At 59.5% G+C, this 20,506-nt stretch overlaps 1 protein-coding gene across 3 annotated transcripts in view; it reads left to right on the forward strand.

The window, feature by feature from the left end:
- Positions 1-6: 6 nt before the first annotated feature.
- Positions 7-20,506, forward strand: part of LOC116937740 (methylthioribulose-1-phosphate dehydratase) — a 30,752-nt gene continuing 10,252 nt past the window's right edge. Inside the window, exons 1-5 of one of the 3 annotated variants that reach the window (XM_076064648.1) lie at positions 7-571; positions 2,603-2,651; positions 6,332-6,443; positions 12,081-12,219; positions 18,738-18,905. In XM_076064648.1, the coding sequence (XP_075920763.1) occupies positions 387-571; positions 2,603-2,651; positions 6,332-6,443; positions 12,081-12,219; positions 18,738-18,905 (653 nt within the window). In that variant the 5' untranslated portion in view covers positions 7-386. The other 2 variants (XM_076064650.1, XM_076064649.1) reach the window with 2 other exon arrangements.

Below are 20,506 nucleotides of genomic sequence, written 5' to 3' on the forward strand. Positions count from 1 at the left end.
CAAAAGCAGGGGTTGGGTAGCACGTGTGGAGACAGACAACAGAGAGACACAGAGAGAGAGACACAGACACAGAGAGACACAGACACACAGAGAGAGACAGAGAGACACAGACAGAGACACGGACAAAGAGAGACACACAGAGAGACACAGAGAGAGACACAGACACAGAGAGACACAGAGAGAGACACACAGAGAGAGACACACACAGACAGAGACACACACAGAGAGAGAGACACAGACACACACAGAGACACAGGGAGACACACACAGACAGGGAGACAGAGACACACACACACACAGAGACACAGACACACACAGAGACACAGGGAGACACACACAGACAGGGAGACACACACACAGACACACAGAGACACAGAGGCGGCATCATGAGCGAGCAGCAGGCGGAGAAGTCTCTGGCGAGACTCGTCAAGGATGATGATGATGAGGTGGAGGTGGTGGATGATGAGGTGGATGATGATGAGCCCCGCGCGTTGATCCGCGACCTGTGTCGCCTGCTCTACCACCTGGGCTGGGCCACGGGTACTGGTGGCGGCGTCTCGATCAGACGCGGGTGAGACACGCAGGGAGACACGGGGGAGACACGGGGAGAGACACGGGGTGAGACACGCAGGGAGACACGGGGGAGACACGGGGAGACACGGGGGAGACACGGGGAGACACGGGGGAGACACGGGAGACACGGGGGAGACACGGGGGATACACAGGGGAGACACGGGGGAGACACGGGGAGACACGGGGTGAGACACGGGGGAGACACGGAGGAGACACGGGGGAGACACGGGGTGAGACACGGGGAGACACGGGGGAGACGCAGGGAGACACGGGGTGAGACACGGGGAGAGACACGGGTGAGACACGCAGGGAGACACGGGGAGACACGGGGAGACACGGGGGAGACACGGGGAGACACGGGGGAGACACGGGAGACACGGGGTGAGACACGCAGGGAGACACGGGGAGACACGGGAGACACGGGGGAGACACGGGAGACACGGGGAGACACGGGGAGACACGGGGAGACACAGTGAGACACGGGGAGACACGGGGTGAGACACGGGGAGACACGTGGAGACACGTGGTGAGACACGGGGAGAGACACGGGGAGACACGGGGGGAGACACGGGGAGACACACGGGGAGACAGGGGGGAGACACGGGGAGACACGGGGGAGACACGAGGGGACACGGGGGAGACACAGGGGAGACACGGGGAGACACGGGGAGACACGTGGTGAGACACGGGGAGACACGGGGAGACACGGGGTGAGACACGCAGGGAGACACGGGGAGACACCGGGGAGACACGGGAGACACGTGGTGATACACGGGGAGACACGGGGGAGACACGGGGGAGACACGTGGTGAGACACGGGAGACGCGGGAGACACGGGGTGAGGGGGGTGGAGACACGGGGGAGACACGGGGAGACACGTGGTGAGACACGGGGAGACGCGGGGAGACACGGGGAGACACGGGGTGAGACACGCAGGGGAGACACGGGGAGACACGGGGAGGACCGGGGGGAGACACTGGGAGACATGGGGTGAGATACGCAGGGAGACACGGGGTGAGACACGGGGAGAGACACGGGTGAGACACGCAGGGAGACACGGGGGATACACAGGGGAGACACGGGGGAGACACGGGGAGACACGGGGTGAGACACGGGGGAGACACGGAGGAGACACGGGGAGACACGGGGTGAGGACACGGGGAGACACGGGGGAGACGCAGGGAGACACGGGGTGAGACACGGGGAGACACGGGTGAGACACGGGTGAGACACGGGTGAGACACGCAGGGAGACACGGGGGAGACACGGGGGGGGGGAGACACGGGTGAGACACGCAGGGAGACACGGGGAGACACGTGGTGAGACACGGGGGGAGACACGGGGAGACACGTGGGGAGACACGGGTGAGACACGCAGGGAGACGGGGGAGACACGGGGGAGACACGCGGGGAGACACGGGGGAGACGTGGGGAGACACGGGGGGAGACACGGGGGGAGACACACGGGGAGACACACGGGGAGACACGCAGGGAGACACGCAGGGAGACACGGGTGAGACACACGGGGAGACACGCAGGGAGACACGCAGGGAGACACGGGGTGAGACACACGGGGAGACACGGGTGAGATACGCAGGGAGACACGGGGGAGACACGGGTGAGACACGGGGAGACACGGGGTGAGATACGCAGGGAGACACGGGGAGAGACACGAGAGGAGACACGGGGTGAGACATGGGGAGACACGGGGTGAGACACGGGGGAGAGACGGGGAGACACGGGGGAGACACTGGGGAGACACAGGGGAGACACGCAGGGAGACACGCAGGAGACACGGGGAGAGACACGGGTGAGACATGGGGAGACACGGGTGAGACACGCAGGGAGACACGAGAGGAGACACGGGGAGAGACACGTGGTGAGACACGTGGTGAGACACGGGGGAGACACGGGGGGGGGGGGGGGGGGGGGGGTGTGCCAGGCTAGGTGCAGGGACAGACAGCGGGTGTTGTACGCTGACTGCTGCTGCTGCTGAGGCTACCCGGGGGATCTTTGTCTTTGTGATGCAGGGACAAGATCTACATGGCGCCCTCTGGCGTACAGAAAGAGCGAATCAAGGTACAGATTCATCGCTCACCAGCTCGCTCACCAGCTCACCAGCTCGCTCACCAGCTCGCTCACTCACCAGCTCGCTCACCAGCTCACCAGCTAACTCACCAGCTCACCAGCTAACTCACTCACCAGCTCGCTCACCAGCTCACCAGCTAACTCACCAGCTCACTCACTCACCAGGCTCGCTCACCAGCTCACCAGCTAACTCACCAGTTCGCTCACCAGCTCGCTCACCAGCTCACCAGCTCGCTCACCAGCTAACTCACCAGCTCACTCACCAGCTCACTCAACAGCTCACCAGCTCGCTCACCAGCTCGCTCACCAGCTCACCAGCTCGCTCACCAGCTCACCAGCTCGCTCACCAGCTAACTCACCAGCTCACTCACCAGCTCGCTCACCAGCTCGCTCACCAGCTCACCAGCTCGCTCACCAGCTCACCAGCTAACTCACTAGCTCACTCACCAGCTCACCAGCTAACTCACTAGCTCACTCACCAGCTCACCAGCTAACTCACCAGCTCACTCACCAGCTCACCAGCTAACTCACTAGCTCGCTCACCAGCTCACCAGCTAACTCACCAGCTCGCTCACCAGCTAACTCACCAGCTCACTCACCAGCTCGCTCACCAGCTCACCAGCTCGCTCACCAGCTCACCAGCTAACTCACTAGCTCACTCACTCACCAGCTCGCTCACCAGCTCACCGGCTCGCTCACCAGCTCGCTCACCAGCTCAACAGCTAACTCACCAGCTCACCAGCTAACTCACCAGCTCACCAGCTAACTCACCAGCTAACTCACCAGCTCACCAGCTAACTCACCAGCTCGCTCACCAGCTAACTCACCAGCTCACTCACCAGCTCGCTCACCAGCTAACTCACCAGCTAACTCACCAGCTCACTCACCAGCTAACTCACCAGCTCACTCACCAGCTCGCTCACCAGCTCGCTCTCCAGCTCACCAGCTCACCAGCTAACTCACCAACTCGCTCACCAGCTCACTCACCAGCTCACTCACTCACCAGCTCGCTCACCAGCTCGCTCACCAGCTCACTCACCAGCTACCTCACCAGCTCACTCACTCACCAGCCCACCATCTAACTCACCAACTAACTCACCAGCTCGCTCACCAGCTCACTCACCAGCTAACTCACCAGCTCACTCACTTACCAGCTCACCATCTAACTCACCAGCTAACTCACCAGCTCGCTCACCAGCTCACTCACCATCTAACTCACCAGCTCACTCACTCACCAGCTCACTCACCAGCTCACCAGCTAACTCACCAGCTCGCTCACCAGCTCACCAGCTAACTCACCAGCTCGCTCACCAGCTCACTCACTAGCCCACTCACTCACCAGCTCGCTCACCAGCTCGCTCACCAGCTCACTCACCAGCTAACTCACCAGCTCACTCACTCACCAGCTCGCTCACCAGCTCACTCACCAGCTCACCAGCTCGCTCACCAGCTAACTCACCAGCTCACTCACTCACCAGCTCGCTCACCAGCTCACCAGCTAACTCACTCACCAGCTAACTCACCAACTCACTCACCAGCTAACTCACCAGCTAACTCACCAGCTAACTCACTCACCAGCTAACTCACTCACCAGCTAACTCACCAGCTCACTCACTCACCAGCTCGCTCACCAGCTCGCTCACCAGCTAACTCACCAGCTCGCTCACCAGCTCACCAGCTCGCTCACCAGCTCGCTCACCAGCTCACCAGCTAACTCACCAGCTCGCTCACCAGCTCACCAGCTAACTCACCAGCTCGCTCACCAGCTCACTCACCAGCTTACTCACCAGCTCACCAGATAACTCACCAGCTCGCTCACCAGCTCACCAGCTAACTCACCAGCTCACCAGCTAACTCACCAGCTCGCTCACCAGCTCGCTCACCAGCTCACCAGCTCACTCACCAGCTCGCTCACCAGCTAACTCACCAGCTAACTCACCAGCTCACCAGCTCACTCACCAGCTCGCTCACCAGCTCACCAGCTCGCTCACCAGCTCGCTCACCAGCTCACCAACTCACTCACCAGCTCGCTCACCAGCTCACCAGCTCGCTCACCAGCTCTTTCACCAGCTCACCAGCTCGCTCACCAGCTCGCTCACCAGCTCACCAGCTAACTCACCAGCTCACTCACCAGCTCACTCACCAGCTCGCTCACCAGCTCGCTCACCAGCTCACCAGCTAACTCACCAGCTAACTCACCAGCTAACTCACCAGCTCACTCACCAGCTCACTCACCAGCTCGCTCACCAGCTCGCTCACCAGCTCACCAGCTAACTCACCAACTCGCTCACCAGCTCACTCACCAGCTCACTCACTCACCAGCTCGCTCACCAGCTCGCTCACCAGCTAACTCACCAGCTAACTCACCAGCTCACTCACAAGCTAACTCACCAGCTCACTCATCAGCTCGCTCACCAGCTCGCTCACCAGCTAACTCACCAGCTCGCTCACCAGCTAACTCACCAGCTCACTCACCAGCTAACTCACCAGCTCACCAGCTAACTCACCAGCTAACTCACCAGCTCACCAGCTCGCTCACCAGCTCACCAGCTAACTCACCAGCTCGCTCACCAGCTCACCAACTCGCTCACCAGCTAACTCACCAGCTCGCTCACCAGCTAACTCACCAGCTCGCTCACCAGCTCACTCACCAGCTCGCTCACCAGCTAACTCACCAGCTCGCTCACCAGCTCACCAGCTAACTCACCAGCTCGCTCACCAGCTCACCAGCTAACTCACCAGCTCGCTCACCAGCTCACCAGCTCGCTCACCAACTCGCTCACTCACCAGCTCACTCACCAGCTCACCAGCTCACCAGCTAACTCACTCACCAGCTCGCTCACCAGCTCACCAGCTAACTCACCAGCTCGCTCACCAGCTCACCAGCTAACTCACCAGCTCGCTCACCAGCTCGCTCACCAGCTCACCAGCTAACTCACCAGCTAACTCACCAGTTCACTCACTCACCAGCTCGCTCACCAGCTCACTCACTCACCAGCTCGCTCACCAGCTCACTCACTCACCAGCTCGCTCACCAGCTCGCTCACCAGCTCACCAGCTCACTCACTCACCAGCTCGCTCACCAGCTCACCAGCTAACTCACCAGCTCACCAACTAACTCACCAGCTCACTCGCTCACCAGCTCGCTCACCAGCTCACCAGCTCGCTCACCAGCTCACCAGCTAACTCACCAGCTCGCTCACCAGCTAACTCACTCACCAGCTCGCTCACCTCCTGGACAATCATTCATGAATCCACTCACCGCTCACGTGTCTCACCCCGCGTGTCTCCCCCCGTGTCTCTCCCGTGTCTCCCCCGTGTCTCCGTGTCTCACCCCGCGTGTCTCACCCCGCGTGTCTCCCCGCGTGTCTCCCCCACGTGTCTCCCCGCGTGTCTCCGTGTCTCACCCCGCGTGTCTCCCCCCGTGTCTCTCCCGTGTCTCCCCCGTGTCTCACCCCGCGTGTCTCACCCCGCGTGTCTCCCCGCGTGTCTCCCCCACGTGTCTCCCCGCGTGTCTCCGTGTCTCACCCCGCGTGTCTCCGCGTGTCTCCCCCGTGTCTCACCCCGCGTGTCTCCGCGTGTCTCCCCCGTGTCTCACCCCGCGTGTCTCCCTGCGTGTCTCCGCGTGTCTCCGCGTGTCTCCCCCGTGTCTCCCCCGCGTGTCTCCCCAGCCTAGCGACGTGTTTGAGCTCGACTCTGCGGGCTGTGTGGTCTCGGCCCCCTTGGCGCCACTCACCCTGAGTCAGTGCGCACCGCTCTTCATGCTGGCATACAGCATGCGTGGTGAGACACAGAGAGACACAGAGACACACAGAGACACACAGAGACACACACAGAGACACACAGAGAGACACACAGAGACACAGACACAGGGGAGGAGACCCTGAGTCAGTGCGCACCGCTCTTCATGCTGGCATACAGCATGCGTGGTGAGACACAGAGAGACACAGAGACACACAGAGACACACAGAGACACACACAGAGACACAGAGACACACAGAGACACACAGAGACAGAGACACACAGAGACACACACAGAGACACACACAGAGACACACACAGAGACACAGAGAGACACAGAGAGACACACAGAGACACACAGAGACACACAGAGACACACACAGACACACACAGAGACACACACACACAGAGACACACAGAGACACAGAGACACAGGGGAGGAGACCCTGAGTCAGTGCGCACCGCTCTTCATGCTGGCATACAGCATGCGTGGTGAGACACAGAGAGACACAGAGACACACAGAGACACACAGAGACACACACAGAGACACAGAGACACACAGAGAGACACACAGAGACACAGACACAGGGGAGGAGACCCTGAGTCAGTGTGCACCGCTCTTCATGCTGGCATACAGCATGCGTGGTGAGACACAGAGACACAGAGACACACAGAGACACACACAGAGACACACAGAGACACACACAGAGACACACAGAGAGACACACAGAGACACAGACACAGGGGAGGAGACCCTGAGTCAGTGCGCACCGCTCTTCATGCTGGCATACAGCATGCGTGGTGAGACACACAGAGACACACAGACAGACACACAGAGACACACACAGAGACACACAGAGACAGAGACACACAGACACACACAGAGACAGAGACACACAGAGACACACACAGAGACAGAGAGAGACACACAGACACACAGAGACACACAGAGACACACACAGAGACACAGAAACACACAGAGACACACACAGAGACAGAGAGAGACACACAGACACACAGAGACACACAGAGACACAGAGACACACAGACACACACAGACACACACAGAGACACACAGAGACACACAGAGACACACACAGAGACAGAGAGAGACACACAGAGACACACAGAGACACACACAGAGACACAGAAACACAGAAACACACAGAGACACACACAGAGACAGAGAGAGACACACAGACACACAGAGACACACAGACACACACAGAGACACAGACACAGAGACACAGACACACAGAGACACACAGAGACACAGACACACAGAGACACAGAGACACAGGGGAGGAGACCCTGAGTCAGTGCGCACCGCTCTTCATGCTGGCATACAGCACACGTGGTGAGAGAGACACGGAGACACAGACAGAGACACACAGAGACAGAGACACACAGAGACACACAGAGACACACAGACACACAGAGACACAGAGACACAGAGAGACACAGACACAGGGGAGGAGACCCTGAGTCAGTGCGCACCGCTCTTCATGCTGGCATACAGCATGCGTGGTGAGACACAGAGACACACAGAGACACAGACAGAGACACACAGACACAGAGACACACAGACACAGAGACACACAGAGACACACAGGGACACAGAGACGCACAGAGACACACAGAGACACACAGAGACACATAGAGACACACAGAGACACGTAGAGACACACAGAGACACACGGAGAGACACTGAGACACGCAGAGACACGCGGGGACACACAGAGACACGCGCGGTGAGACACGCGGAGACACGTGGGGATACTGTCTCCCCGTATCTCCCCATGTCTCCGCTGTCTTCCCGTGTCTCCCCGTGTCTCCCCGCGTCTCCCCCTGTCTCCCCGTGTCTCTCTGTGTCTCTCTGTGTCTCCCCGTGTCTCCCCGTGTCTCACCGTGTCTCCCAGGTGCTGGCTGCGTGATCCACACCCACTGTCTCCCCGTGTCTCCCCGTGTCTCCCCGTGTCTCCCCGTGTCTCCCCCTGTCTCCCTGTGTCTCCCCGTGTCTCCCCGTGTCTCCCCGTGTCTCCCCGTGTCTCCCAGGTGCTGGCTGCGTGATCCACACCCACTCTGTCTCCCTGTGTCTCCCACTGTCTCCCCGTGTCTCCCCGTGTCTCCCCGTGTCTCCCCCTGTCTCCCCGTGTCTCCCCGTGTCTCCCACTGTCTCCCCGTGTCTCCCCGTGTCTCCCAGGTGCTGGCTGCGTGATCCACACCCACTGTCTCCCCGTGTCTCCCCGTGTCTCCCGTGTCTCCCCGTGTCTCCCCGTGTCTCCCCGTGTCTCCCCCTGTCTCCCTGCTTGTCTCCCCGTGTCTCCCAGGTGCTAGCTGCGTGATTCACACCCACTGTGTCTCCCCGCGTCTCCCCCTGTCTCCCCGTGTCTCCCCGCGTCTCCCCCTGTCTCCCCGTGTCTCCCCGTGTCTCCCTGTGTCTCCCCGTGTCTCCCCGCGTCTCCCCGTGTCTCCCCGTGTCTCCCCGTGTCTCCCCGTGTCTCCCAGGTGCTGGCTGCGTGATCCACACCCACTCTGTCTCCGTGTCTCCCCGTGTCTCCCCGTGTCTCCCCCTGTCTCCCCGTGTCTCCCCGTGTCCCCCCATGTCTCCCCGTGTCTCCCCGTGTCTCCCCCTGTCTCCCCGCGTCTCCCCGTGTCTCCCCGTGTCTCCCCGTGTCTCCCTGCGTGTCTCCCTGCGTGTCTCCCCGTGTCTCCCCGTGTCTCCCAGGTGCTGGCTGCGTTATCCACACCCACTCTGTCTCCGTTTCTCCCCGTGTCCCCGTGTCTCCCCCTATCTCCTCGTGTCTCCCCCTGTGTCTCCCCGTGTCTCCCCGTGTCTCCCCATGTCTCCCCGTGTCTCCCCGTGTCTCCCAGGTGCTGGCTGCGTGATCCACACCCACTCTGTCTCCCCGTGTCTCCCCGTGTCTCCCCGTGTCTCCCCCTGTCTCCCCGTGTCTCCCCGTGTCTCCCACTGTCTCCCCGTGTCTCCCACTGTCTCCCCGTGTCTCCCCGTGTCTCCCCGCGTCTCCCCGTGTCTCCCCGTGTCTCCCCGTGTCTCCCAGGTGCTGGCTGCGTGATCCACACCCACACTGTCTCCCCGTGTCTCCCCGTGTCTCCCCATGTCTCCCCGTGTCTCCCCGTGTCTCCCCCTGTCTCCCCGCGTCTCCCCGTGTCTCCCCGTGTCTCCCCGTGTCTCCCCGTGTCTCCCCGTGTCTCCCTGCGTGTCTCCCCGTGTCTCCCCGTGTCTCCCAGGTGCTGGCTGCGTTATCCACACCCACTCTGTCTCCGTATCTCCCCGTGTCCCCGTGTCTCCCCCTGTCTCCCCGTGTCTCCCCCTGTGTCTCCCCGTGTCTCCCCGTGTCTCCCACTGTCTCCCCGTGTCTCCCCGTGTCTCCCCGTGTCTCCCCGTGTCTCCCAGGTGCTGGCTGCGTTATCCACACCCACTCTGTCTCCGTGTCTCCCCGTGTCTCCCCGTGTCTCCCACTGTCTCCGTGTCTCCCCGTGTCTCCCACTGTCTCCCCGTGTCTCCCCGTGTCTCCCAGGTGCTAGCTGCGTGATCCACACCCACTCTGTCTCCCCGTGTCTCTCTGTGTCTCCCCGTGTCTCCCCGTGTCTCCCAGGTGCTGGCTGCGTGATCCACACCCACTGTCTCCCCGTGTCTCCCCGTGTATCCCCGTGTCTCCCCCTGTCTCCCCGTGTCTCCCCGTGTCTCCCACTGTCTCCCCGTGTCTCCCACTGTCTCCCCGTGTCTCCCCGTGTCTCCCCGCGTCTCCCCGTGTCTCCCCGTGTCTCCCCGTGTCTCCCAGGTGCTGGCTGCGTGATCCACACCCACACTGTCTCCCCGTGTCTCCCCATGTCTCCCCGTGTCTCCCCGTGTCTCCCCCTGTCTCCCCGCGTCTCCCCGTGTCTCCCCGTGTCTCCCCGTGTCTCCCCGTGTCTCCCTGCGTGTCTCCCCGTGTCTCCCCGTGTCTCCCAGGTGCTGGCTGCGTTATCCACACCCACTCTGTCTCCGTGTCTCCCCGTGTCCCCGTGTCTCCCCCTGTCTCCCCGTGTCTCCCCCTGTGTCTCCCCGTGTCTCCCCGTGTCTCCCACTGTCTCCCCGTGTCTCCCCGTGTCTCCCCGTGTCTCCCCGTGTCTCCCAGGTGCTGGCTGCGTTATCCACACCCACTCTGTCTCCGTGTCTCCCCGTGTCTCCCCGTGTCTCCCACTGTCTCCGTGTCTCCCCGTGTCTCCCACTGTCTCCCCGTGTCTCCCCGTGTCTCCCAGGTGCTAGCTGCGTGATCCACACCCACTCTGTCTCCCCGTGTCTCTCTGTGTCTCCCCGTGTCTCCCCGTGTCTCCCAGGTGCTGGCTGCGTGATCCACACCCACTGTCTCCCCGTGTCTCCCCGCGTCTCCCCGTGTCTCCCCCTGTCTCCCCCTGTCTCCCCCTGTCTCCCCCTGTCTCCCCGTGTCTCCCCCTGTCTCCCTGTGTCTCCCCGTGTCTCCCCGTGTCTCCCTGCGTGTCTCCCCGTGTCTCCCCGTGTCTCCCCGTGTCTCCCAGGTGCTGGCTGCGTGATCCACACCCACTCTGTCTCCCCGTGTCTCCCCCTGTCTCCCCGTGTCTCCCCGTGTCTCCCACTGTCTCCCCGTGTCTCCCCCTGTCTCCCCGTGTCTCCCAGGTGCTGGCTGTGTGATCCACACCCACTCTGTCTCCCCGTGTCTCCCCGTGTCTCCCCGTGTCCCTGTGTCTCCCCGTGTCTCCCCGTGTCTCCCCGTGTCTCCCCGTGTCTCCCAGGTGCTGGCTGCGTGATCCACACCCACTGTCTCCCCGTGTCTCCCCGTGTCTCCCCGTGTCTCCCAGGTGCTGGCTGCGTGATTCACACCCACTGTCTCCCCCTGTCTCCCCGTGTCTCCCCGTGTCTCCCCTTGTCTCCCCGTGTCTCCCCGTGTCTCCCCGTGTCTCCCAGGTGCTGGCTGCGTGATCCACACCCACTCTGTCTCCCCCTGTCTCCCCGTGTCTCCCCGTGTCTCCCACTGTCTCCCCGTGTCTCCCCGTGTCTCCCCGTGTCTCCCAGGTGCTGGCTGCGTGATCCACACCCACTCTGTCTCCGTGTCTCCCCGTGTCTCCCCGTGTCTCCCACTGTCTCCCCGTGTCTCCCCGTGTCTCCCCGTGTCTCCCCGTGTCTCCCAGGTGCTGGCTGCGTGATCCACACCCACTGTCTCCCCGTGTCTCCCCGTGTCTCCCCGTGTCTCCCCGTGTCTCCCTGTGTCTCTCAGGTGCTGGCTGCGTGATCCACACCCACTGTCTCCCCGTGTCTCCCCGCGTCTCCCCGTGTCTCCCCCTGTCTCCCCCTGTCTCCCCCTGTCTCCCCGTGTCTCCCCCTGTCTCCCTGTGTCTCCCCGTGTCTCCCCGTGTCTCCCTGCGTGTCTCCCCGTGTCTCCCCGTGTCTCCCCGTGTCTCCCAGGTGCTGGCTGTGTGATCCACACCCACTGTCCCCGTGTCTCCCCGTGTCTCCCTGCGTGTCTCCCCGTGTCTCCCCGTGTCTCCCAGGTGCTGGCTGCGTGATCCACACCCACTGTCTCCCCGTGTCTCCCCGTGTCTCCCCCTGTCTCCCCGTGTCTCCCCGTGTCTCCCACTGTCTCCCCATGTCTCCCCGTGTCTCCCCGTGTCTCCCCGTGTCTCCCCGTGTCTCCCAGGTGCTGGCTGTGTGATCCACACCCACTCTGTCTCCGCTGTGCTCGCCACGCTCCTATTCCCGGGGTCGGAGTTCCGCATCCGCAACCAGGAGATGATCAAGGGGATACGCAGGGGAGGTCCCAACGGGGTCCCCTTGAAGTGAGGGGGGGAGGGGGAGGGGGGGAAGGGGACCCACACCACCACCAGTCTCCAGCGTGTCTCCGTGTGTCTCCGTGGGTCTCCAGTGTGTCTGTGTGTGTGTGTCTCTGTGTGTGTGTCTCTGTGTGTGTCTCTGTGTGTGTCTCTGTGTGTATCTCTGTGTGTGTCTCTGTGTGTGTGTCTCTGTGTGTGTCTCTGTGTGTCTGTGTGTGTGTCTCTGTGTGTGTCTCTGTGTGTGTCTCCGTGTGTGTCTCTGTGTGTGTCTCTGTGTGTGTCTCTGTGTGTGTAGCTACAGTGACATGCTGGTGGTAACTGTGATAGAGAACACTGTGTGTGTCTCTGTGTGTGTCTCTGTGTGTCTGTGTGTCTGTGTGTGTGTCTCTGTGTGTGTCTCTGTGTGTGTCTCTGTGTGTGTGTCTCTGTGTGTGTCTGTGTGTGTCTCTGTGTGTGTGTCTCTGTGTGTGTCTCTGTGTGTGTCTCTGTGTGTGTCTCTGTATGTGTCTCTGTGTGTGTCTCTGTGTCTCTGTGTGTGTCTCTGTGTGTGTCTCTGTGTGTGTCTCTGTGTGTGTGTCTCTGTGTGTGTGTCTCTGTGTCTCTGTGTGTGTCTCTGTGTGTGTCTCTGTGTCTCTGTGTGTGTCTCTGTGTGTGTCTCTGTGTGTGTCTCTGTGTGTGTCTCTGTGTGTGTAGAAACAACCCCCTACCTCCTCGCGGTGCCGGATGGGCAACTCTGTCGTGGACAGTGCTGTGGGGGGAGATCCAATTGTGATTGGCTCCTCCCTTCATGGCATATGTGTCCACCACAGGGGCTAAACGGGGGCTCTGGACGGGTGCGAGGGGCTGGTAACCCCTCCACCTTCAATTAATTACCACGAAACCATGAATGAAACTGAAATATGTAACTAATAAGCATGTGCCGGAGGCCCCGGGGGGCCAGGCGTCTGTGACGTCTCCTGGCCAAACCCCAATTGGCGGAGCCAGGAGATTGAATACCTACCCTCGGGGCTACTCCAGAAACAACGAAAAGCCACTACGGGTGGCCATGTGGAATGTTCGAACGCTCACTGCAGAGGAGAGGCTGCCACTCCTCTGTCGGGAGCTGGACCGGTACCGCCTGGATCTATGCGGCATTCAGGAGGTCCGGTGGACCGGCACTGGCTCCTGCCACCATGAGGGGTGGACAGTCCTCTACTCGGGGCAGCAGACTGCCAAACAACAGGGTGTGGGTCTTCTTTTGAACAAAATAATGAAGGGGGCGTGGGAGCGTGGCGGTGAGGTGTGGGAAGCTGTAAGCCCCAGGCTACTTTGGGCTCGCCTTCCCATCAACCGGAGGCGAGGAATGGTGGTCGTGGTTACTTATGCCCCCACCGAAGATGAACATCCGTGGAGGGATGCAGGCAAAGCCAATGAATCAGATGCCTTCTATGACCTCCTGTCACAGGTGCTGGCTAAAGTGGCCCCTCGGGATAGAGTCATCATGTTGGGTGACTTCAATGCCCGAGTTGGTCATGATACTGGCACCTGGTCTGGAGTGATTGGAGGGCATGGTCCAGATCAGCTCAATAACAACGGTAGGAGGCTGCTAGATTTTTGTGCAGCCCATGGGCTTGTAATTACCAACACGCTGTTCCGGCATCGGCGCATCCACACAACATCATGGATGCATGCCGGGTCCAAGCAAGAACATCTGCTGGACTACATATTGACGAACCAGCGAATGCGAGCCCATGTCCTTGACACCAGGACCTACCGTGGAGCTGATCTGCCCTCTGACCATCGACTAGTCATCTGTAAGATGCGCCTGCCATTCTTCCACTCCGGTGGTGGGTGTACACCCAGGACCCTATTCCAACATAAAGTGGCCTGGTCTCAGTTATCTGATGAAAGTTGCAAGCGAAAATTTCATCATCGCTTGCGGCTGGGATTGGCATCGTCCCCGACTCCTCCTGATGTCGAGGGTAAATGGGCGAGGTTTAGGACTGTGACTCATGCAGCTGCAATGGCTGCTTTGGGTACGCGGTCCAGACCTCCCCAGAGACCCTGGCTGACAGAGGAGGTGTTCAGGATGGTTGAGAAAAAGCGACAGGCCCACTGTCATCAGCTACAGAATCCCACGTCAGAGAATGAGGAGGCTTACCGCAGCCTTCGCTCGGAGGTTCGGAGAGCCGTGAGGCACTGCAAGGATGGGTGGTGGTCGCGGGTTGCTGAGGAGATGGAGTCTGCCTCAGTGGCCCGTGATCACAAATCTCTATTTAACTCCATCAAAAAAGTAACCTGCAGCGCCACACCTATTACCATCATTAGGGGAAAAACGGTGATCCAATCTCCGACCCCCAGGAACAGGTTCGCAGATTTGCTGACCATTTCTGTGAGGTCCTGGGGGAGGGAAAATCCCTCAGCCAGGAAAACATCGTGGCACAAAGTGAGGATGACCCTGCTGAGGCTGCGGTGCCTCAAATATTGGAAGAAGTCACCCCCTGTGAGTGGCTGGCTGAGGTGCCATCTGCTGAGGAAGTATTGAAGGCGATCCGGAGTCTGAGACCAGGAAAGGCAGCGGGCAGAGATGATCTCCCAAGCGAAATGCTGAGGGAGGGTGGCGTTTGTGCACAGACTGCCCTATATGAAATCATAACAACAGTCTGGACCACTGGACGGGTTCCGCAGGCTTGGAAGGATGCCCTGGTGGTCCCCCTTTTTAAGAAGGGGGACCGCACAGACTGTAACAACTACAGGGGCATCTCACTCCTCAGTGTGCCGGGAAAGGTCCTGGCAAGGATTATTCAGCATCGCCTTGCCAGGCACGCTGAGGAGAGGCTTGCGGAGCCCCAATGCGGTTTCAGGAAAGGGCGGTCCTGCACAGATGCCATATTTTCTGTCTGTCTGCTACAGCAGAGGTGTAGGGAATTCCAACAAGACCTACATCTCTGCTTTATTGACCTGGTCAAGGCCTATGATACCATCAGTAGGCCTGGGCTCTGGGTCGTTCTTCGTGCTTTTGGAGTACCTGACCCTCTGCTCACGATCATTAAGGACCTTCATGATGGTGAGCGGGCCCGGGTAAAACTACGTGGCCGGGAGTCAGAGCCATTCCCTGTACACCTTGGGGTGCGACAGGGATGTCCTCTGGCTCCCACATTATTTAACATCTATTTTGACCACGTAGTTCGTGAAGCCTTCAATAGCTGTACTGGGGGAATCTCCATATGGTACAGATATAATGGGAGGCTAATCGATGCCCGGGTGCGGTCAAGGGATGGCTCCCTATTGCTCAACCACGTTATGTATGCTGATGATTTGGTAATAGCTGCTCAGTCAGAGGAGGAGTTGGAGACGCTGCTGCTGAGACTGGAGCGTGCCACTAAGAGGTGGGGCCTTACCATCAGCCCCACCAAAACTAAGCACCTGCCTGGGTATTTTGTACCATCGGACACTCCACCCCCACAACTCCCAATCGGTGATGGGGCAGTTGTGGAGAGAGTGGAGAGTTTCCCATACCTGGACAGTGTGCTTATGACTGGCTCCAGTTTAACAGCAGAGGTCTCACTCCGAATCAGTCGAGCGGCAATATCTTTTCATCGGTTGCGTAACGCTGTGTGGAAGCTACCTGGTCTGTCGCTCCGCACTAAGCTTCAGGTCTTCTCGGCCACGGTCATTCCCTCCCTTCTCTACGCTTGCGAAACGTGGACCCCCCTAATGGAACATCTTCGCCGGTTGGAAACATTTAGGCTGGCCTGCCTACGATCCATCCTGGGTTTAACCAGACTGGATTGTGTGAGGAGCTCACAAATCCTTGAAAGATCTGGGCAGGGTCCCATCGGTGAGCTCCTCCGGCAGGCAAGGCTGCGATGGCTGGGTCATGTAGCCCGCATGCCCAGCCACCGCATGCCGAAACAGCTTTTGTTTGGCCGGATTGAGGGGGCTAAGCTTGCGCGGCACGGGCTAGAGAAGAGATGGAGTGATGTGGTACAGGAGGACGTGGAGCTGAGTGGACTTGCCGATGACTGGTACCAGCGGTGTCAAGATCGGCCTCTGTGGAGGAGGCTCGTGAAGGATGCTACTGGGCAGTTGGGGGCAGTCGCCCTCCAACAACAACGGAGGGCGGAGGAGCGACGCTCAGAACAACGAGCGGAGCGCCGGGTGGCTAAAGCACAGCAGGTTGGCACAGTAGGGGGCACAGGTGGTGCATCAGCCAGTCATCTCAGTCAGTCGACCCGTGGCACCTGGGTCTGCCCCGTGACCTCCTGCCAGCGGGCGTTCGACACTTCACGTGGCCTCAGGGTGCACATGGCCTGGCATAAGCGTCGTGGTGACGTCACCGCCACTTAGTGGCGAATGGCGGTTGTTGTTGTGTCTCTGTGTGTCTCTGTGTGTGTAGCTACAGTGACACTCTGGTGGTACCCGTGATAGAGAACACTCTGTGTGTGTCTCTGTGTGTGTCTCTGTGTAGCTACAGCAACACGCTGGTGGTACCCGTGATAGAGAACACTCTGTGTGTGTCTCTGTGTGTGTCTCTGTGTGTGTCTCTGTGTGTGTCTCTGTGTCTCTGTGTGTGTAGCTACAGCGACATGCTGGTGGTACCCGTGATAGAGAACACTCTGTGTGTGTCTCTGTGTGTGTCTGTGTGTGTGTCTCTGTGTGTGTCTCTGTGTGTGTCTCTGTGTGTCTCTGTGTGTCTCTGTGTGTGTAGCTACAGCGACATGCTGGTGGTACCTGTGATAGAGAACACTCTGTGTGTGTCTCTGTGTGTGTCTCTGTGTGTGTCTCTGTGTGTCTCTGTGTGTGTCTCTGTGTGTGTAGCTACAGCGACACGCTGGTGGTACACGTGGTAGAGAACACTCTGTGTGTGTCTCTGTGTGTGTCTCTGTGTGTGTCTCTGTGTGTAGCTACAGCGACACGCTGGTGGTACCCGTGATAGAGAACACTCTGTGTGTGTCTCTGTGTGTGTCTCTGTGTGTGTCTGTGTGTGTCTCTGTGTGTGTCTCTGTGTGTGTAGCTACAGCGACACGCTGGTGGTACCCGTGATAGAGAACACTCTGTGTGTGTCTCTGTGTGTGTCTCTGTGTGTGTCTCTGTGTGTGTCTCTGTGTGTGTAGCTACAGCGACACGCTGGTGGTACCCATGATAGAGAACACTCTGTGTGTGTCTCTGTGTGTGTCTCTGTGTGTGTCTCTGTGTGTGTGTCTCTGTGTGTGTAGCTACAGCGACACGCTGGTGGTACCCGTGATAGAGAACACTCTGTGTGTGTCTCTGTGTGTGTCTCTGTGTGTGTCTCTGTGTGTGTCTCTGTGTGTGTCTCTGTGTGTCTCTGTGTGTGTCTCTGTGTGTGTAGCTACAGTGACACTCTGGTGGTACCCGTGATAGAGAACACTCTGTGTGTGTCTCTGTGTGTGTGTCTCTGTGTGTGTCTCTGTGTGTGTGTCTCTGTGTGTGTCTCTGTGTGTGTAGCTACAGCGACACGCTGGTGGTACCCGTGATAGAGAACACTCTGTGTGTGTCTCTGTGTGTGTCTCTGTGTGTGTCTCTGTGTGTGTCTCTCTGTGTGTCTCTGTGTGTGTAGCTACAGCGACACGCTGGTGGTACCCGTGATAGAGAACACTCTGTGTGTGTCTCTGTGTGTGTCTCTGTGTGTGTCTCTCTGTGTGTCTCTGTGTGTGTAGCTACAGCGACACGCTGGTGGTACCCGTGATAGAGAACACTCTGTGTGTGTCTCTGTGTGTGTCTCTGTGTGTGTCTCTCTGTGTGTCTCTGTGTGTGTCTCTGTGTGTCTCTGTGTGTGTAGCTACAGCGACACGCTGGTGGTACCCGTGATAGAGAACACTCTGTGTGTGTCTCTGTGTGTGTCTGTGTGTGTCTCTGTGTGTGTCTCTGTGTGTGTAGCTACAGCGACACGCTGGTGGTACCCGTGATAGAGAACACTCTGTGTGTGTCTGTGTGTGTGTCTGTGTGTGTCTCTGTGTGTGTCTCTGTGTGTGTAGCTACAGCGACACGCTGGTGGTACCCGTGATAGAGAACACTCTGTGTGTGTCTCTGTGTGTGTCTCTGTGTGTGTGTCTGTGTGTGTCTCTGTGTGTGTAGCTACAGCGACACGCTGGTGGTACCCGTGATAGAGAACACTCTGTGTGTGTCTCTGTGTGTGTCTCTGTGTGTGTCTCTCTGTGTGTCTCTGTGTGTGTAGCTACAGCGACACGCTGGTGGTACCCGTGATAGAGAACACTCTGTGTGTGTCTGTGTGTGTCTCTGTGTGTGTCTCTGTGTGTCTGTGTGTGTGTCTGTGTGTGTCTCTGTGTGTGTAGCTACAGCGACACGCTGGTGGTACCCGTGATAGAGAACACTCTGTGTGTGTCTCTGTGTGTGTCTCTGTGTGTGTGTCTCTGTGTGTGTCTCTGTGTGTGTCTCTGTGTGTGTAGCTACAGCGACACGCTGGTGGTACCCGTGATAGAGAACACTCTGTGTGTGTCTCTGTGTGTGTGTCTGTGTGTGTGTGTCTGTGTGTGTCTCTGTGTGTGTCTCTGTGTGTGTAGCTACAGCGACACTCTGGTGGTACCCGTGATAGAGAACACTTTGCACGAGGTCGACCTTGAGAGCTCCATGAGACACGCCATGGAGGTCCACCCGGACACCAACGCCGTCCTCGTGAGGAGACACGGAGTCTACGTGTGGGGAGACACGTGGCAGCAGGCTAAGACAATGTGAGACACGTGGGGACAGGGGGGAGACACGGAGTCTACGTGTGTGGAGACACGTGGCAGCAGGCTAAGACAATGTGAGACACGTGGGGACAGGGGGACAGGGGACAGGGGGACAGGGAGGAGACACGGAGTCTACGTGTGGGGAGACACGGAGTCTACGTGTGTGGAGACACGTGGCAGCAGGCTAAGACAATGTGAGACACGTGGGTACAGGGGGGACAGGGGGACAGGGAGGAGACACGGAGTCTACGTGTGTGGAGACACGTGGCAGCAGGCAAAGACAATGTGAGACACGTGGGGAGACAGGGGACAGGGAGGAGACACGGAGTCTACGTGTGGGGAGACACGTGGCAGCAGGCTAAGACAATGTGAGACACGTGGGGGGACAGGGAGGAGACACGGAGTCTACGTGTGTGGAGACACGTGGCAGCAGGCTAAGACAATGTGAGACACGTGGGGGACAGGGGGGAGACACGGAGTCTACGTGTGGGGAGACACGTGGGGACAGGGGGACAGGGGACAGGGAGGAGACACGGAGTCTACGTGTGTGGAGACACGTGGCAGCAGGCTAAGACAATGTGAGACACGTGGGGACAGGGGGACAGGGAGGAGACACGGAGTCTACGTGTGGGGAGACACGTGGCAGCAGGCTAAGACAATGTGAGACACGTGGGGACAGGGGGGAGACACGGAGTCTACGTGTGTGGAGACACGTGGCAACAGGTCAAGACAATGTGAGACACAGGGGGACAGGGGACATGGGACAGGGGGGAGACACGGAGTCTACGTGTGTGGAGACACGTGGCAGCAGGCGAAGACAATGTGAGACACGTGGGGGAGACAGGGGGGACAGGGGACAGGAAGGAGACACGGAGTCTACGTGTGGGGAGACACGTGGCAGCAGGCGAAGACAATGTGAGACACGTGGGGACAGGGGGACAGGGGACAGGGGACAGGGGGACAGGGAGGAGACACGGAGTCTACGTGTGGGGAGACACGTGGCAGCAGGCTAAGACAATGTGAGACACGTGGGGACAGGGGGGAGACACGGAGTCTACGTGTGTGGAGACACGTGGCAGCAGGCCAAGACAATGTGAGACACGTGGGGGACAGGGGGACAGGGGACAGGGGGACAGGGGGGAGACACGGAGTCTACGTGTGGGGAGACACGTGGCAGCAGGCTAAGACAATGTGAGACACAGGGGGACAGGGGGGAGACACGGAGTCTACGTGTGGGGAGACACGTGGGGACAGGGGGACAGGGGGGAGACACGGAGTCTACGTGTGGGGAGACACGTGGCAGCAGGCTAAGACAATGTGAGACACAGGGGGACAGGGGGGAGACACGGAGTCTACGTGTGGGGAGACACGTGGGGACAGGGGGACAGGGGGGAGACACGGAGTCTACGTGTGGGGAGACACGTGGCAGCAGGCAAAGACAATGTGAGACACGTGGGGACAGGGGGGAGACACGGAGTCTACGTGTGTGGAGACACGTGGCAGCAGGCCAAGACAGTGAGACACGTGGGGGGACAGGGGGACAGGGGACAGGGGGGAGACACGGGGGGACGTGTGAACGGGTTGCGTATCTCTGCGTGTCT

The sequence above is a fragment of the Petromyzon marinus genome, unplaced genomic scaffold (assembly GCF_048934315.1).
Source record: "Petromyzon marinus isolate PM22_M1 ecotype Great Lakes invasive population unplaced genomic scaffold, UKy_Petmar_22M1.pri1.0 PM_Scaffold_574, whole genome shotgun sequence".
Classification (NCBI taxonomy): domain Eukaryota; kingdom Metazoa; phylum Chordata; class Hyperoartia; order Petromyzontiformes; family Petromyzontidae; genus Petromyzon; species Petromyzon marinus.